Below are 19377 nucleotides of genomic sequence, written 5' to 3' on the forward strand. Positions count from 1 at the left end.
AAGGTATAAAAATATAGAAAAGAACAAGTAGAGATCAACAGCAACTGAACACAAACTTGAGATTCCTTTCCACAATGACATTTTCCCGAACACCATTAAGGCTGGCATAGAGGTTAAGGAATAAACATGCCATGTTTTTACTTACTTCGAGGAAGCAAAAATTGTAGTGTAATTCGAATATCCCTATGACTTTCAATGTATTGTGGTTGTTGGGTGCCATGGAGTCAGTGGATTGTAACTCATAGTGACAGCATGTGACAGAGTGGAACGGCCCCATAGGATTTCTTGGCTATAATCTTTATGGGAGCAGATCACTGGCTCTTTTTCCCATGGAAACACTGGGTGGCTGTGAACCATCAAACTTTTGGTTCAGGGAAGCCCTCAGGTTTCACAGGGTCAGTGAAAAAGTGTCCTTTATATAATGGCCATACCGCTCAGGCCATGAGCACTCACTCATAGACCCACTCACTATATAGTCTCATGTTCTGGTGAGAAATCACATCACACACCTTGGGTGAAGAGGTCCCTGGGTGGCACAAATGGCTAAGCATTCAACTACTAACTGAAAGGTAGGTGGTTCAAACCCACCTAGATGTTCCTCTGAAGAAACACTTAGTGATCTGCTTCCAAAAGGTCACAGCCCTAAAGTCCTATGGAGGGCAATTCTACTCTGATACACATAAGGTCACCATGACTCAGAACCAACCCCATGACAATGGTTTTTCTGGTTTTACCTTGAGGAAATGGCAGGAGGGGCTCTGTGATTTTCATTTACTTGACTTCTATCTTTTTATCAATATTTTGTCTTATCCTGGTATTTCTTATTCAGTAGAATTAGATTCTTCCATATCTGCATTGTGGTTACTAGTTGGAAGAGCCGATCTTTGAAAACAGTCCTGGCTTCAAATCTCAGCTCTGATACATTATTTGTAGTACCACAAATCACTGAACTTCTCTGAACCCCAGTTTTATCATCTGTCAAATGGCAACCTGAAGATTTGATTGACAGGGAGGTGATGAATCCCAAACGAGCTCATGTATTTCCTTAGACAGCAGCTGTCAGGTCATTTCTGTTGCCACGGCACTGAGATACTGCTCTGCACTAACGGGGCTCAGGCCTTGGTTTTGCCCAGTTTCATTCAGTTTTTCATTTCATTTCGTTAATTTGTTCATACATTCCCTGGCCCTCTGCTAAGCGAGGGACACTCTGCCTGCCCTCTTGAATACCAGTTCTTCCACGTGCCCCCTCTGGGAACATGATGCCTTACTGCCACTTCCCTCATTTATTGCACTTACAAGGCACATTTGGAGCACTTCTATGTTTCATACTGTTATACTGTTTTGAAGTGATCTCCAATTGTAAGTTGCTTTTGTCTTCGTAGTAAGGGTGGCAGAACACTTGTGACCATCAGTTGAGACTTGCTGAGTCAAACTAGGAAAGCTTTACATCAGAGGTAAAATTCTGTACACCACATTTTGTTTGTAGGTAATGAACCTATGTTATCTACTGAGGAAGCGGACAATGTTTCTTCTAACAGAATGCCAGGTGCAAGTTCTACTGTAATAACCCAATGATTAAAAAGAGATAAAAATATGTTTACAATTTGCACTGATAATGAAGTTGAGAAAGTCCTTGATCATGCTATCTCCTGTTTAGAGGTACAGGGCAGCCAACATGGTCAGGTTCTATCAGAGTTTCCCAAGTCCTCTTCCTGATAAAAATTAATAAAAGAACTTTGGAACTAATAAAAGAACAGCTCTAAAATAAATATTCTTTATTGACTTTGGTGGACAAGGTTGGTCTTTTGTTTGGGAGTATGGGTGATCTGGGCATGCTGAAACCTGCTGGGGCATTTTACATTTGAGCTTTGTTTAACAAGAGGGTTGAAGGTCTGTCTCAAAAATTCATGCCCTAAGACTAACAGAACTGACAGTACCTGTGCCCTGTTGGTGGCAGTGGGAAATGGTATGACCATTTTGGAAATGAATTTTGGCATCTCTAAAAATTAAGGAGCCCTGGTGGCATAGTGCATCCCCTTCAATCCATCAATTCTGCTTCTAGAAGTTATCTTACAGACATACTTTACAAAGTACACAAGGGTATTTGTGCTGACATGCTCTCTGTGGCTCTGTTTGTATAGCTCCAAACTAGAAGCCATCTAAACTTCCCCAGTCAAAGAAGGTTGCTTTCATAAAGTGCCTACACCTGGCTATCTCCACTGTCTTGAACAGCAGAGGGTCCATACTTGGCAATGTCCTGACTCTCCTTTTTATTTTTCCAGAGCACCAGGAGAGGTGTCAGTTCAATCCTGGGCTTTCACTCCCCTCTCAGGGCCATATTTTTCAAACAGTTGATATCCAGGGAAATATAAGTTCACAGGAAATGGAAAGGAGCCATCTGAGGAGAGTGAGCAAGCATAAAAGAAAGACAACTAAGCGAATAACGGACAGTAGTTAAAGTTTAATGACGTGAAAAGGCCATGGATGACTAAACCTAAAACCCACCCCATTGCTGTTGAGTCAATTTGACTCATGGTGATCCCATGTATTCCAGTGAAGAACTGAGCTCTGCTGGGTTTTCTTGGCTGTGTTTTATGAAGCAGATTGTGAGGCATTCTTCTGTGGTACTGCTGACTGGGTTCGAACCATCAGCCTTCCGATTAAGTACCTGAGTGCAAACCATTTGCAACATCCAGGGAACTTTATGGGTGAATAATCCTCCCCTCATAATTAACATGGGAAATCCATTAGTGGTTTCAAATCCAAATCACTAGAGTTCTGTTTGTACCCAAGGGGTTGCCATAAGGGCCTGAATGCTACTACAGGCAGTCCCCGGGTTAGGAATGAGATCAGCTCATAAGTTTGTCTTTGTTTGGGTTCCCTAGTGCTGCTCTGACAGGAATATACCACAAATGGGATGTCCTTAACAAAGAGGAGTTTTATTCTCTAACAATTTGGAGGCTTTGAGTCCAAGTTCAAAGTGCCAGGCTCCAGGGGCTGGGTGAAAGCCCCTCAACCTTAGGCTTCAGCTCTGCCTCCTGCTCCTGGCTCACTGAAGCTGGGGGCTTTTCTTCACTCAGACAGCTACTGGCTTCTGAGACTGACAAGCCCAAGGTTGACAAGTAAAAAGGCACAGTCTTGATGTTACCAAACCACACAGCAGGCCATTAATTCAAGTCTATGGAAAGTCCTAAGGTTGGCAGAGCATGGCAGGCTGCTGAACAACGACACAGCTACACACAGGGTTCAAGTGTGCCATAAACTAGAGATTATCCCCAAGGCTTCTCCTTATGTATAGGAAGCGGACCACATCCCTAAGGCAGCTACTCAGTGGCTCACAGTAGATTCCACCATGGAGTTGATTACCAGTCTCATCATGGGGAATACTACATCCAGCTCCCAGCTACTCAACCAGGCCCAGCCAAGTTGACACACAAACTGAACTACCACAGTCTTTAAGACAAAGTTGTAGGTAAGCTGGAACAGGTATAAATGGTTCTTATTTAGTGTCACTTTAGTGCAAGAAAGCAGTCCAGGGGGCGTAGTGGTCAAAGCATTTGGCTACTAAGCAAAAGGTCAGTGGGTTGAAACTCACCAACTGTTCCATGGGAGAAAGCCAAGGCAGTCTGCTTCTAGAATGATTTACAGCCTTGGAAACCCTATGAGGCAGTTCTACTCTGTCCTATAGAGTCACTGTGAGTCAGAATTGACTTGATGGAAGGAGGTTTTAGTGCAAGAAAAGGCTTGAAGCCTTTTCAATGATTTAAAACCTGCACATGCAGCAAGTGAAGGCAGTTGTTGGGAAGAAGTTGTGAGTAAGGACTGGTTCCATTGTTTCAACCAGAACGAAAACCAAGCCTACTGCCATCAAGTTGGAATAGAGTAGAATGGTGCCATAGAGTTTCCAAGACTGTAAATCTTTAGGGAAGCAGACTGCTTCCTCTTTCTCCCGCAGAGGGGCTGCTGATCTTTTGGTTACATCCTAGTGCTTTAACCACTATGCCACCAGAGCTCCTAATTGTTTCAAAGTGAGGGCAAATTTACATAACATTAAAGAGCAAGTATGAGTGGTCAGAGTGAATTCCAGGTTGGATTTACCCTTGATTGCACCATTTCCCCCTTCTGGCTTCAGTATCTCAATAGTAAAACTGAAAGAATGGAGTGACTAGAATACTGGGGGTCAGAAAAGGCCACTGTAGTGGTTCTCAAAGTGTCCCTGGGGCAGCAGTACCAGCACCAGTAGGGAACCTGCTAGAAACGCAAATTCCTTCCTCCCTGCCCTGAATCAGTTATTTCCTTTAGTTTCTTCTGCCAAACAATTAGTACGATGAACACAAGAATAATTGAGTTTCTATCCCCCAAAATATACATATTGCAGAATGTTGAATGGCATTTTGGGATTCAATGGTAGAATTCGCTTCTTCTATACAGGAGACAAGACCTATATGCAATTTCTGGCCAATGGACCCCATACACAGCTACTACCCATCTGCCAACAGAGGCTTGCATATTGCTATGATACTGAACATGTTTTTTGCAGACCTTTCAGACTGAGATGGACTGAGAGGAAAGGCCTGACAATGTACTTCCGAAAGCCAGCCAATGAGAACTCTATGGAGCCCCGTGGTCCAATCTGGGGATGGTGCAGTCCCAGCAGCGTTGCTTTGTGTTGTGCATGGGATCTCCATGAGCAGGGCCAACTCAATGGCAGCCAACAACAGAATGTTTAACATGATTCAACAGGCTCTCCTGACTTCACAAAAACCAGTAAGGTTGGCAGAGAAGAGTTTAACATGCTCAGAAAGGAAGTCACACTTAGATAGCAGGGGCCACAAACTAGAATTCCAGTCCTAATAGTATCTACAGTTTGTCCTTGATTTTGATCCCAGAGTCAAGAGCACATCTTTGCTTACCACCACCCCTAAGATGGCCAGGATACTCACCACAGGCAAGAGCCAGGAGGTGGGTTTGCCAAGTGAGTGCCATGAACATTCCTCCTATTGCAATGCAGGCCAAAGAGCTGTTGAAACCACAAAGTCCAAAGTAGATGTTCTCAAATGGAACTGAAAGGCTGAGCCCTGTTAGAAGAAACAGGAAGTCTTAGAGCTGTGAACTAAACAGCAAGGTGCTCTGGAAGGAGTCAGGATGGGTAGGGCAGTATCCCAAGAATTCCCATTGGTCCCTTGGAAGCAGAGAGTCCAAGAATGGTGTGGAGGACAGAAAATACCTGAGACCATGTACAGGATGGAGAGATACTTAATAGTTTGTAACGAGTCTTCTGCTTACCTGCTGCCATTCCCAGCAGTGATCCTATTGCAGCATGCAGACACATGAGTGGGGAGGACAGTAGAATGGCACACAGGAAAATGCCCCCTGTCCACGGGTTGTCACAGCCATATATCTGACCCACACCCACGGGCAGAGATTTTAATAACTGCAAAAGCAATGGAAAAAAAAAAAAAATAAAACAATAACAAAAAAACGAAGCTGCCTAAAACAACTGAACAGAAACCCACAGGACCCACAGTCACAGAAAATTTTCTCTTAGGTTTAGTGTATCTCATCTTTCAAAAGCAGTGTTACTAATGTTTAAATTCTTTCTCCCTTTTTAGCCTCAGAAAAATCCCAGTCATTGGGAGCTCTGGTAGTGCAGTGCCTAAGGCACTTGACTGCTAACCAGAAGGCTGGAGGTTCAAACCCACTAGCCACTCCTTGTAAGGAAGATGGGGCAATCTACTTCCATAGTGCTACTGCCTTGGTAACCCAAGGAGGGGTCTCTATGAGTCGGGTCCGACTCGACTGCACATAACAACAACAACAACAATTTTTAAATTCTTTCTCTCTTTTTAGCCTCAGAAAAATCCCAGTCATTCATCTGCTTAGGTATAAGGATGGGGGTGCCCTGAGCACGCCTTCCCTAACTGCTCCTCCACTTCCTGACTCCATTGCTTGCACTGACACTTGCCCTTGATCAACAGAGTGCCGGACTTTCATTGGAGCTACGCTGTGGGACTGTGCTGCAGATTTGTAGGAAAAGGTGAGGGGAAAAATTAGCTTTGACCAGTCATTAAAAAGTTTTTTAGACTCTCAAAACATTGGAATAGAACCTATGCCTTATCTTAAGATGCCAAGAAAGGCTACCCTAGAGCTGAGTATTAGGGAGCTCTGGTAGCATAGTGCCTAAAGCACTTAACTGCTAACCAGAAGGCTGGCGGTTCAAACCCACCAGCCACTCCTTGGAAGGAAGGTTGGGCATTCCTACTTCCGTAGTGATACTGCCTCAGAAACCCGAGGAGGGGTCACTATGAGTCGGGGCCGACTCGATGGCAAATAACAACAACAACACAACAGAGCTGAGTATTAGACTCTAATGTACTCTACTATCCAATTAACCAAAAGGATTTGGGGTGTCTTCCAGAGTCAGGGAGCATGTGAGAAGATGATGTGAGCCTTACCTCCAGAGCACTGAGTTCAGACCAGGTGACATTGGGAACAGAGGTTACAGGTGTGAGCAATGTGGCTGGAAAGAAGGGATTGTAATGCCCTGTAGCTGCAAGGTACATTGATAATGCCATGTTGAAAGGCAATGTGAAGACGGGGAGGTCCCATTTGCAGAACACAGAGTTCAGTGCACTTGAGAAGATTGGGCTAAAGACAAAATAGAAGAGAAGAGCACACATGTGATAAGCCATGGGACAAACCAAATCTCTACTATGGAAGGACTGCCTTTCTTTCATCTACTAAGATAGCCCTAGTGTTGGGAAACTTCCCACAGAAAGAAAAGCTGGGATAAATTCTGTCATAGAGAGTACTTCTTATAGAAAGTTTTTTTTTTAAAAAAATTCTCAGCTTATTTTACTTCTGGAAAATTATACCCTGGGCTTGCTCAGAGTGAGTTATATATCAATATATCAAGATTTTAAAAATAATTTTGAAATATTTAAGACATAGTTGATGAAATATCTACATTGTACTTTCATTGTATTGTCTACTACTTAATCATAGCACTAAGAAGCTCTGGTGGTGTAGTGGTTAAGGTATCAGCTGCTAACCTAAAGTCAGTGGTTCGAACCCACTAGCTGCTCCATGGGAGAAAAATGAAGCAGTCTACTTCTGCAAAGATTTATAGCCTTGAAAACCCAATGAAGTCACTGTGAGTCAGAATCGACTCAATGGCAGTGAGTTTGGTTTGGTTCGGTTTGATCCTAACACTACTTGATCATAGTCCTTCCCTCCCTACTGGAGGTAAACACAATCTGATTCTCAATTTGGTGTATATCATTCCCACCTGCCATTAGTGTATCTAGTTTTGGAAAAGAGAAACAATTGTCCAAAGGAGGGAGCAGGTGGCATGGGATGGAGGAAAAAGATCTTAAACTTAGGAGGGCAGAGTTTAACTCCTTGAGTTGTTGATAAACTATGTGACCTTGGGCAAGGCACTTCCCCTCAGGTACCTTATCTATAAACTGAGTGACTGGATTAAATGGTGTTGTTGGTTGAATTATGTCCCCCCAAATGATATGTTCAAGGAGCTCTGGTACTGTAGTGGTTAAGGCATTTGACTGTTAACCAAAACATCAATGGTTCAAATTTACCAGCTGCTTTGCATAAGAAAGATGAGGCAGTCTGCTACTATAAAGATTTACAGCCTTGGAAACCCAATAGGAGTCTCAATGAATCAGAATTGACTCAATGTCTGTGAGTTGTTTTGGTTTTAAAAGATATGTTTACCTTCTATCTCTAGGTACCTGTGAATGTGACCTTATTTGAAAATAAGCCTTTGCAGATGTAAGCAAGTTACAATGAAATCACACTGGGCCTTAATTCAGTGTCTGAATTAAGGTGTCCTTCTTAAAGTGTCCTTTCAGAAGAGGGGAATTTGGACACAGAGACCCACAGGTCAAACACCACGATGTACCTATAGAGGAGGAGATTGGAGTGATGAAAGTACAAACTCGGGAACACCAAGAATTGCCAGCAACCACCAGACCCTAGGACGAGGTAAGGAAGTATTCTCTCCTAGAGCCTTCAGAGGGAATGGGGCCCTGCCAAAACCCTGATTTCAGACTTGTGGCCTCCACAACTGTGAGAGAATTAATGTCTGCTGATTTAAGCCATTTGGTTTGTGGTACTTTGTTAAGGCCCCTAGGGAACTTAGATACATGCCCCTGGGCCCCTTCTGTAGCTTTACTTGTTGACCTAATCAAGGAGCATCATTATAAGATTAAACCAAAAAAATCAAACTCACTGCCATTGAATTGGAAACGACTCATAGTGACCCCTCCTTGGGTTTCCGAGGCGGTATCACTATGGAAGTAGATTGCCCAATCTTACTTCCTTAGCGATGCCACCTTGGAAACCTGAAGAGAGATCACTATGAGTTGAAACCCACTCGACAATAGTGAGTTTATAGTAAGAAAGAAATGTTTGCTTCTAGAAAAAGGATTTTGGACTGTGTCAACATATAGAAACTAATCTAAAGGGTTCAGATGAAAAAAAAAAATATTGACTCAATATTCTTTTTGAAGGGAGCAAGTGGGAAGAAATGTTCACATAGGCACCAAAACCAAACCCAACCCACTGCCACTGAGTTGATTCTGACTCATAGTGACCTCCATTGGATTTTCTAGGCAGTAAAATTTTACCTAGAAACAGACTGCCTCATCTTTCTTCTGTGGAGCAGCTGGTGGGTTCAAACTACTGACCTTTTGGGTTAGCAGCCAAATGCCTTAACCATTGCATCACTAGAGTTCTTTCATATAGGCACAGTGGTTCTCAAAGTGGGTCCCTGACCAGCCAGATCAGCGCTACCTGGGAACTTGTTAGAAAAGTTAGAAATTACTAGGTCTACTAAATACCCTGAAGCAGAAATCCTAGGGTGGGAGCAGCACTCTGTGTTTTAATAAGCCCTTCAAGTAATTCTGATACATCTTCAAGTTTAAGGAACACTCAGGTAGGGAGTGTTTCTCAATTTTAGGGCTGTACTTCAGGATCACCTAGGGAATTTTAAAAATCCTAATCCCCAGATAATACTCTGGAACAATTACATCAGAATCTTGGGGTGGGGAGAGGGCAAGGTGGGGGCCATATGCTTTGATGTGTTTTAATGCTCCCCAGGAAAGTTAAAGTGCAGATGTTAATGTGCAGTGGGAGGCGATGGTAGGGATTTTTGAGCCCCCCCCCCAGGAGGAGTCCTTGTAAATGGTTAATGTACTTAGCTGCTTATCAAAAAGTTAGAGGTTCAAGTTCACCAAGAGGCACTTTGGAAGACCTGGTGCTGTACTTCCAAGACACCAGCCATTGAAAACCCAAGTGAGCATGTTTCTTCTCTGACACAAAGAGGATCACCATGAGTTGGGAATTGACTCAACAGCAACTGGTACTGAGGTTAAGGGGAAGGTATGGGTGGATTTAGTAGAGAGATCAGACATAAGGCCAAATAACTGGTTGTAAGGGAATTTACATATTTTAAAATCGTTATTTCTGGTTCCAGCAGACATAACCTAATCTAAATTTTTAAATAAAGGCATTTTGAAAACCAGGTACAACTTACCAAGTCATGGATATGGCAGATACGGGGAATAACAGCCACCAGAAGTAGTTTCCCTTGTCTGAAAAGACAGCTATGAGTATTCCCACCAGTGTAGCATTGTAGCCTTGGAGCCCTGCGGCTATTGATGACCTGTGGGTGAGAGGCAGAGCATGGACATGTCTGGGTGGACTTCAGCTGACCTTGCATAAAAATCACACTTGTAACTTCCAGTTCATTCTCATAAGAGACAATGAAATTATATTTGGAAATTTATCCCAAGGATTATGTAAGCATATAAATATGAATAAATAAAATATACATTGATAAAAATACAAATGTGCATAGTAACCCACCTTCCACAGTATCACAGATAAAGACAGAACTCTAGCATCTAAGGGGAGGAAAGAGAAATTAGCAAGACAATGTATTCTACTTCCTTTTAGTCTTTCCTTCAGAAAGTTATTATTATTTCTTTTTATCATTAAAAGGCTCTCTGGCAGTGCAGTGCCTAAGGGATTTGACTGCTAACCAATTGGTTAGTGGTTCATACCCACCAGCTGCTCTGAGGAAGGAAGATGGGGCTATCAACTTCGGTAGAGATTTATCGCTTCAGAAACCCAACGGGGATTGCTATGAGTTGGAATCGACTTGATGGCAGGGGGTTTTTACATCATTAAGAGCTTCTGCCTTGAATAGTGCTTTTATATAGGAACTGTTTTCCTAAGTTTAATTTCTTGGTGAGAGATATTAAAAAACCCTACTGCTATTGGGTCAATTCTGACTCATAGAGACCCTTTTTGGGTTCCTGAGGTGGTAAATCTTCACTGAAGTAGATTGCCCCATCTTCCTTCCACAGAGCAGCTGGTGGTTTTGAACAACCAACATTCTGGTTAGCAGCTAAATAAGTGCCTTATCCACTATGCCACCAGAGCTCTTAGGGAGATGTAAGACACCTAAAATGTAAATTCACTTTCATAGTATCTTTGACCTTATAAACATTAATCTTAGAATTGAGTATATATTTTCATTTTCTTATGATTCCATTTTATTTTCTTCAAACATACATTTTCAAGTTATCACAAAGAAAAACAAGTTTACTTGGCAAAGTTACTCCCATTTAATTACGTGGATATTTAACATCTAATTCTTTCTGCTCAATATTTAACCTCATTTATGAAGGTTATCCTACCGGTAAGTTTTTACTCATGGCCAGAATGGTTCCTATTTCATAATTGGAAACTAGAAGCTCAGAGTGAGAAACGGAATGATTCCTGTAGAATAAGCCACAAGGCGGATGAGCTAGCTGCCCCAAACCAGTGCTCTGAGAGTTGGCAATGTCTGGTATCAGGAAGGGTACAAGTCGACTTCCCAAGAATCCAGCACTCAGCAGACCATGTCTGCAGGGGCCATGGATGTGTGAAGGTGGTGAATTGTGTGGATAAGGTCAAATGCATGGCCTTAGGGAGACATGATAAGTGCCAGGAAGCCTTGCAACCCTGAGATAATACTAAAGGCATGAGAGCTTCTTGGCTGTTTTTAACCAGGGACAAGAGGCAACAGTGCAACTGGCAAGATGATATCAGGAACATTCATCTGGGCAAGAACACTAGAGGTGGAAATCCCTGCTCAAAAGAACTTTGTCTCCTTTAAATAATTCTTCCAAACTTGTGGGAGGTGATGCAATTTGTATTGCTTTAGCCTCTAACTCTCTCACTGACATCGAGTTGGTCCCGGCTCATAGCGACTTCTCCTTGAGTTTTCGAGGTGGTATCTCCACAGAAGATTGCCCAGTCTTCTTTCCGAGGAGTGGCTGGTGGGTTTGAACAGCCAGCCTTCTGGTTAGCAGTCAAATGCCTTAGGCACTATACCACCACAGCTTCCTAGTTTAGCCTAGGAAATGATAATGGAGTCCCTGGGGGACACAAATGCTTAAGGGCTGGACTACTAACTGAAAGGCTGGTGGTTAGAACCCACCCAGAGATTCTTTGGAAGACATGCCTGGTGATCTGCTTCCAAGGGGTCACAGTCTTGAGAACCCTATGGAGCAGTTATATTTGTACCCGTGGGGTCTCCATGAGTTGGAATCTACTTGATGAACTCTTCAGCAATTGGGATTATACATGATGAGAGTGAAGAGCTATGCAAAGACTTGTCCTCTCCACAAGTGAGTTGGCAATTTAATGCCCAAGTTTGTTCAATGGCAAACGCATGGCACTTTCTATAGCTCGTGAGATGCCATGATTAAAGAAATAGGAAGATGGACATTCACTTAATACAGTCCTTTGAGACCAAGGAAAGTAAAAAGAGATTTGAAAATTAACACATGTAAATGTGACTTGTTTTATAAATAATGCCTGATAAAGAAAATGGGGTCAACTTTCATTGGAGCATAACAATGAAGAAATATTTAATAATTCTAGTTCACACCCCAAACTGGAAGATTGTCAGTGCTCATTGAAATAGGGTTGAACTTAGGATACAAAACCATCCTCTTTAGGGAGCAGATCAGGGTCCTTGGACCTGATGGTAAAGAGGAACATTTGCTGATTCTCTACTTGAGAACTCCCTTAGGCAATTTGCAGTAAGTGTTACAAGATCATAGCTGCACAAGGGCTATCCATTGGTGATTATTCCTTGATCTTGGACACCAGGAATTAGTCAGGTGCCATCTACTCCCTTGGAGGGAGTCAGCTCAGTACTTATTAAATGATAGATCAGTTTATGAAGTACATGCTATTTTTACCTAATACATATTTCAGATGACACACACAAACTCCCTAAGTCGAAACCCGCTAACTTGGAGTTTATGGTTATCTATCTCTATAGAAGCTGAGCCTAACCTTTGCACTATCTATGAAAACTGAGTTTGCTAAACTAATTGTGGAAACATGATAATGAAGGTTATTAAGCTACTAAAACTTATCATAAACTCGTACATATTTTTGCCCAAACAAACAGAATGCTGATGATAAATAATTTTATCAATCAGTAAAGAAGAGCCTTATGAAGCCTCTCCTCACAGAACCAGCTTAGTTCTGATTACACGTCCTGCCAAAAGAAGCAGGCATCATTCAGACTGAGCACTGACTCAGGCACCATGAATAAAGACTACAAATGATTCCATGACCTCTGACTGAGGGCAAACATAAAGAGTTCTGTGGAATAAAGGTTTCTCCTGAGAAAGGTGTGGTGTTACCATTCAAACCACACTTGCTGCTTTGTCTCCTACCTGTCTTGACTGAGTAGCACGGCTGTCAGAGTAGAGACCACAGTTCCCACACAGCCATTGAGAGCCCACCAGGGGTTCTGGACCAGAAGTCCCACCAGAATCAGGATTCCACTGATGGGGTTGCTGACAAACACCACTTGGGATATGCCCCGAAGAATCCAGTCGATGAACTGAAGCACCACAGGCTTGTCTGGAAGAAATGAGACAGGCAGACCCAAGGAAAGGTCCAGCCAATGATGTGCCTTCCCAATACGAGAACTGGCCCTGAGCAAAATCATCATCACAGTTACCTGTAATCAAGGTGAAACCTGTTTTGATGGCCTTTAAGCTTTTTCTCTCTGAACTTTTTGCCTTAGTGGCTCCCAGATGCCTGAAAGCATTCAGTTTCTTTATGTTCAACCCACCCTGGCCTTACTAAAACCTAAACTCCAGAAAGCAGTCAATGTATTTATTTACCATGTTCAGAGGTACAGACTCTGAAGCCAAAGGAATAGATTACTAGTAGTAAAATTTCATTTATTCAGCACTAAAATTACAGGTTTGAGCCAGATGTCTTCCCCTAATACGAGCAAGTCCCTGGCCCTGACTATTGAAGATTTTTGCAGGAGAGTAGAAGATGAAAAGTAGACTGACGGGATCGAAAGAGATAGATAAAATGTTGGGGGATGTAACTAAAGATATAAGTAAAAAAAATGAATAAACTACTCCTCACAAAGCTGCTTCTACCATCTTCCAAGGGATGGAAGACAATTACCTTTCAGCCAGTCAGCAAATTCTCTCATATCCCCAGTGATGTAGCCAAGTGTCTTGGGGAGGCACCTTCTGCCTTGCCATGGAGAACGGTGGTCCACTTTAACAGCAGTGGGGCTGTCTTCCATGGCTATTTCTTCCTCTGGCTCCTTGAGGAAAGAACAGAGCTCATAAGCATCCCATGTGTCAAACACTCCAGACTGGTCAGCTTTAGGCTTGGTCACAGTAGCTAGAGAAGATACTTTAAAGATTTTTCATCAGGACCATGGTATCCCATGGGACTAAGAAAGCATCATTTTCCTCTTGAAGTATCGTCAAACAGATTATTACCTTAATCCAAATCCTACCCCAGCCTTGTCATACTTCTATGAGAGGGTTCTGGTCTTTTATTTCAGGAAGTTCAGTTTCTAGTTGAACAAACCTTTATTGAACACCTACTTCCTGCACTTAAGGAGCTCAGTCTCTTGGAGAGGACTGAGAAGGAGTTCATTACAACATAATGAGTCAAAGAATATGATAGAAAGAGCTAAGACCAACTTTAATTTTCATGCTCTTAATGAGAGGAACAAGAAATCAGTAGCAAAACGGTTTACTTTCAAGAAAAGCAGCCTTGCAAATTAAAATTTCAATTTACAAGCAAGCATTTTATTTTCAAGAACAGTTTGTGTGTGGAATACAGCCTAAGAAAACTCCCTCACATTCTCTAAGTGAAACGTTACTTGAATTGGTCCTTAAACCATACAACTGCCTCAAACACCTGTTATTCTTGGAATTTGCTGTTTAAATATTGAAAAATAGAAACGAATGATATTCCATAAAGGTATAGAACCTGGGAAAGGTGAAAGTGAGCAAAGCTGTTGAAAATCAAAGAGCTGTAACATAAGGATTGTATGATATATGGAACGAACAGGGCATAATTGCAATGAGCATGTTTTTGGAAAATACTAAGGACATAATCATGAGTTGTGCTCACCAGGCTATTATTCACTTCTTATGATAAGCATGTAACAGGAAAACCCCAACATCACCAGAATCTGGTACCCAGTACACAGAGAATGAATGTTTTATTGTACTGATGGTAAATACAAAAACTCCTGATAGTGAAATCCCAGTGGTAGGCAGAGGACGAGGGACAATAGCAAAACAACCTTGAGTGTGCAAGAAAAGCAGAGCACAGCCAGGTAAGTAGAGAGTAGAGAAAGAGCAAAACCTTCAGACCCTGAAGGCACAGCTGTGGGACGCTGAGGCTGCAACCACATAAGACAGAGCCAAGGCAATGCCCAAAGCTCACGCAGATATACCAGCTCGCCTTCTCCCTGTGGCAAGGCTCTGAACAAGAGTCCTCATGGCCGTTTTTGAGTTTTGGTCCCATCATTGTTCCTTTCACCATAGTCAACAAAGTCATGCAATATATGTATTTTTTTATGGTAAGTCTTGATGCTAGTTTTGCTCTTATTAATTCCAGGGCAGAAATCAAATGCAGGTAGCTGATTTTTTAGTAATGAACCACTGAACTTCAATTATATGACTTCAGTGCATAATTAGCCATCCTGTTTTAAAACAATAGTGAACCATTAATCATTACACAAAGTATGAGCTATTTATATAATGCAGTCCAGAGCAAGCTCATTTTTTCTTTGCAAATCAACGTTAGACAGCAGCATTTGTGAGTCTTTTAATGAATCTTTGCTTTAAGAAATTCTTAAATTTAAAACTGCTGGAGATCAAGATCAAAACTAAGTCCATACGGAGCTCAGTTGGCTGCATAGTTAAGCCTGTAAAACTGTTTGAATAATTAAGCAACTACAAAAATTTGCCTTTTACTTCATAATCTGTCTAAATGATGGCTATCATCTATTTTCAGGTGTCTCCCTCTTTAAACCTCATAACTGAAAATGCTACTTGGTCAGTCCCTTCCTCAGCTACAGTGACTTATTTTTCAAAATCACATCAAGTTACGAGAAGCATCAGGCATCAGTTGAGTCAGTGACAAGATACTAACCACCTGAAGTTTCTATAGACAGAACAAGCTCTAGAGAGGCAGTCTGACATGAAAACATTAAAATGGCCTTTTCCATTAACTACAGGAACATTTAGGTACACGGGCCATTCTAGAATAAACAAATTCATGTGATCAAACTTTCAAGCAAACATTTATTTGCACAGTTTTAAATACTCGATCACTTCAGAGATTTTGGAGATACTGATATGAAACCCAGTAAGATAACTGGCCAAACATGACTGAGAACCTGAATGACCTGAGTCTCTTGCTGAACCACCCAAAGTTAAATAAATGTTAGATTGTTTTTATCCATATCCACAGCCTGACTTAGGGAAGGCATATGGCAATTTGTGTCTCCAATATTCATGTCTTGAGATGGGTTGTAGGGCTATGATGCCCTAGAGATAGGGGTCTCCTTATGACTCCAGCATATAGTTGGCCCAACCCCTACCAGTTGCCAAGTCAATTCTGACTCATGGCAACCCCATATGAATCAAAGTAGAACTGCTCTCCGTAAGGTTTCCATGGCTGTGACCTGCTTCCAAAAGACATTTGGAAGCAGATCTCCAGGTCTTTATTCTGAAGCACCTCCAGGTGGGTTTGAACCACAAACCTCTCAGTTAATAGCTAATGCTTAGCCATCTGTACATGAGCCCATTTTTCTGGACTATGGCATCTTTGGGGCCCCTGGGAGCACTAGCCACTTGCTCCACCTTTTGAGAACTTAGCTATGAGAACTGGACACGAGAAATGAATATTTAAAATTGTAGTTCAAGCAGCTCTGGTGGTGTAGTGGTCAAGGCATTTGGCTGTTAACCAAAAGGTCAGTGTTTCAAACCCACCAGCCACTCTGTAGAAGAAAGATGAGGTGGTCTGCTTCCACAAAGATTTATAGCCTTGGAAACACAATGGGTTGCTATGAGTTGGAATCGACTCAATGGCAAGGAGTTTTTTGAGAAGTTGTAGTTCACCCTAGAGTTTTCTCATAGTAGAATATTTTCATTTCATTAGGGAACCCACACATCCTAATTGGGAAGCCAGTGCTAAGGTATTGAGCAAGGACCTTTCACTGATGGAAATGTTGAAATCCCAACAAAGTGGGCCACTAAATCTCAACAAAGAAAAGCAGACAATAAAGGGAAGAAACTAACAAATTAGAAGCTGGATAAATTTTAAGCCCCAGGCTATCTTTTCTAGCTTTTCCATGGCCATCAAAACCCTGCAGCTCAACAGTCCAGCATCCAGACCCTCAAGATGGATGCCATGTGACCTTTTGGACCAAGACCCTTGTGTATCTAGCTCAACCACAGCCACACCGCTCAGCAGAGCTTGCTGACTCCTGCTTCCCAGGCTTGTTCAGAAAAGGCACACCAGCTAGAAGCTCAGCCTCGAGGTTCCCCAGTGCTGGAAGGGGTACGAAGGCATCATACCTGTTTGTCCAGCCCATAGGCAAGGGCCAAACTTAGCCGGCCGAAGCCTCTGCGTGTTGCCTCTGCTTTATTTCCAAGAGGGTCCATCCAAAGAGGACCGTGAGAGGTGTCACCAGCACCGCCAATCAAAGATCGTCCATTCTTCCTTCCTTTCTCTCCGAACATGACAAAGGGCAAAAATATGTGAATCAGCAGGATGTGTATCCTGGCTGAGATGAGCACATGAAATGCAAGATGGAGGGAGGCAGGAGTGTGCCCACTGAATTCCTGATGAGATGTGGTCCCTGAAGGAGACCTCTAAGGCACAATGTGGCATCTCCATCAGCAACGAGCTTGCCAATGGAAAGAGACAATAGATTTTGTTCTGCTGCATTTCTCCACTAGCAGCAGGTTGTCAGATCTGAAGCCTGGCCCCAAAACACTTAAAGCAAACCATTAGGGCTGCAGCTTGGGCACTAAGACCAGTGCCACAAGTTGGCCCAGTCTTGTTCTTTATGAAATGTGAGAACAGGAAGAGAAAGCATGGACTCGATTTTCTGTGATAAGATACTGGCCATGCTTTATGCACAACAAAAGCCCAGTCCAAGACTCTGCAAAATGGCATTTTTTCTTTCATTTGCGTAAGACTTCTTAAATATTGGAGATTATCTTATTAACAATAACTCTTAGTTGAATTCAACAACTCTCACAGCTTCTCATAAGTTTCTTTTTTTTTTTTTAACCTTTGTTGCATCTAAGGATATCATTGTTCCTTCAGAAATTCCAGAAGAGTTCTATGTGTGGTATTCTCTTATTCGCTGCCCCCCTCCCTTTATTTACTGTATTTCATTTTTACTCTCTTCTATTGGTTTGGTCTGAAACTTGAAAATGTAGATTCTACCAGAGTGCTTTAGAAAAATCCACAATTGTGGAAGAAAATTCTGACAAATCTGAAAAAGCTGTGTGTGTGTGTGTGTGTGTGTGTTTATCCATGGTCAACAATCTATCTACTTATGGACCAGAATATTGTGTCTGGGGGTTGGATTATGTCTATTTTTGTTTGATGAAGAACACTATTAAGAAATTCAATGGTGGGTCTGTCATCTTATACAGGGTGAGAAGAAAGAAAGAGAAAAAAGAATGAAAGAAAAAAAAGGAAAGAGACAAGAGGGAACAGTCACATGTAGAGTAGTCAGTGTAGAGGTCTCCCCCATTCCCTCTGCCCAAATCTCATGCATCTTGGAGAACCACATCCTTGAGGTCAACATCAACATCTTCTTAGAGCCGGAGTAGAAAAAACTTGAAAAGTTTGAGAGGTGGAAGGGATTTGAAAGGCTGCAAAGCTCAAGGCTTCATTGTCTAAAGCAGAAAACTGGGTGCTGAGTGGAGATCAGCTGAATTCACCCAGCAAGCACCAGGCAGAGTCAGTGTGGAACCAGGCACATTGACACTGCCCAAGAATCTGTTCAAATCAACAACCAGTGAGGGAACAGCCGCGTAAGCCAGGGTCTGCAGTAGCTGGCTCAGAGATGTAGGGGACAGAGCGCATCTTCATGGCCACCTTAAAATAACCTTGGGGTGGGGGTTGAGCAATAATAAAAGAATGGGATTGGCCATCCCTAGTTTTCCCTTGAGCCCTCACCAGAGGCACTGGCTCTTCTGACAAACGTGTTCCCATGCCTTCAGTGAGCTTCCCTCTCCCACACCACTGCCCTGCCCACCACAAGGCCTGTGTGTGCTGAAATTAATACCCAAGCATATCCTGGAAGCCCCTGGTGAGCTTTCCAGCAGGTGTTCAAAAGCACTTTTCACAGCACAGATCACTACAGTGAACATTATTTCAGCACAAGACAAAAAGAAGATTTGAATTCCACTAACATTCCCTACTTTATTATACACCATAAAACCCATTCTGTTGTCAGCACATACTAGAAATCTGTACAATTGAAAGCCTTCAATTTTCTATGCTTCACAACTCACTTTTAAAAATAAGATAATGCTTTGGGTATATGATATGAGCATATTCAAACATTCACACTCTGTCATAAGAAGAGGTGGGCAGTGTTGACACTGATTAGGTACTTACAATAATCTTTACTATCGGTCGTTTTTGATTTGAAGTGGCAGGAAGTGATCTGTATTCTTTAAAGCTGTAATCAGAAACACAGAAATCCCATCAGGTGTTCTTGTCTCCAGAAGAAGACACTTCCGTCCTCAGTACACAATGCTCCCAGAACTCTTGAGGTCTGACTTCCACCTGCTGGAAAGTGCAGCTGCAGAGAAGCTGCCAAATTCAGGGCTTCGATGGTGAAAGACTGATGTCCCTGGGTGGTTAGAGCTCAGGTGACGCCCCAGAGACTGGTGGTTTGAACCCACTCAGAGGCATCATGAAAGAAAAGGCCTGGTAATTGCTTCCTTAAAGTTTACAGGCCAGAAAACCCTATGAAACAGTTCC

At 42.4% G+C, this 19377-nt stretch overlaps 1 protein-coding gene across 1 annotated transcript in view; it reads right to left on the reverse strand.

Moving 5' to 3' along the window:
• The window catches only part of SLC14A1 (solute carrier family 14 member 1 (Kidd blood group)), a 20642-nt gene extending 3564 nt beyond the window's left edge, over positions 1 to 17078 (reverse strand). The window contains exons 1-7 of the mRNA XM_042781383.1: positions 16944 to 17078; positions 13516 to 13660; positions 12762 to 12951; positions 9554 to 9682; positions 6456 to 6648; positions 5287 to 5434; positions 4944 to 5078 (exon numbers count right to left, since the gene is read on the reverse strand). Of these exons, the coding sequence (XP_042637317.1) occupies positions 4944 to 5078; positions 5287 to 5434; positions 6456 to 6648; positions 9554 to 9682; positions 12762 to 12951; positions 13516 to 13660; positions 16944 to 17030 (1027 nt within the window). The 5' untranslated portion in view covers positions 17031 to 17078. The remainder of the gene's footprint in view (positions 1 to 4943; positions 5079 to 5286; positions 5435 to 6455; positions 6649 to 9553; positions 9683 to 12761; positions 12952 to 13515; positions 13661 to 16943) is intronic.
• Positions 17079 to 19377: the final 2299 nt, after the last annotated feature.

The sequence above is a fragment of the Orycteropus afer genome, unplaced genomic scaffold (genome assembly GCF_000298275.1).
Source record: "Orycteropus afer afer isolate SDZICR_OR568_19922 unplaced genomic scaffold, OryAfe1.0 scaffold00113, whole genome shotgun sequence".
Taxonomy (NCBI): domain Eukaryota; kingdom Metazoa; phylum Chordata; class Mammalia; order Tubulidentata; family Orycteropodidae; genus Orycteropus; species Orycteropus afer.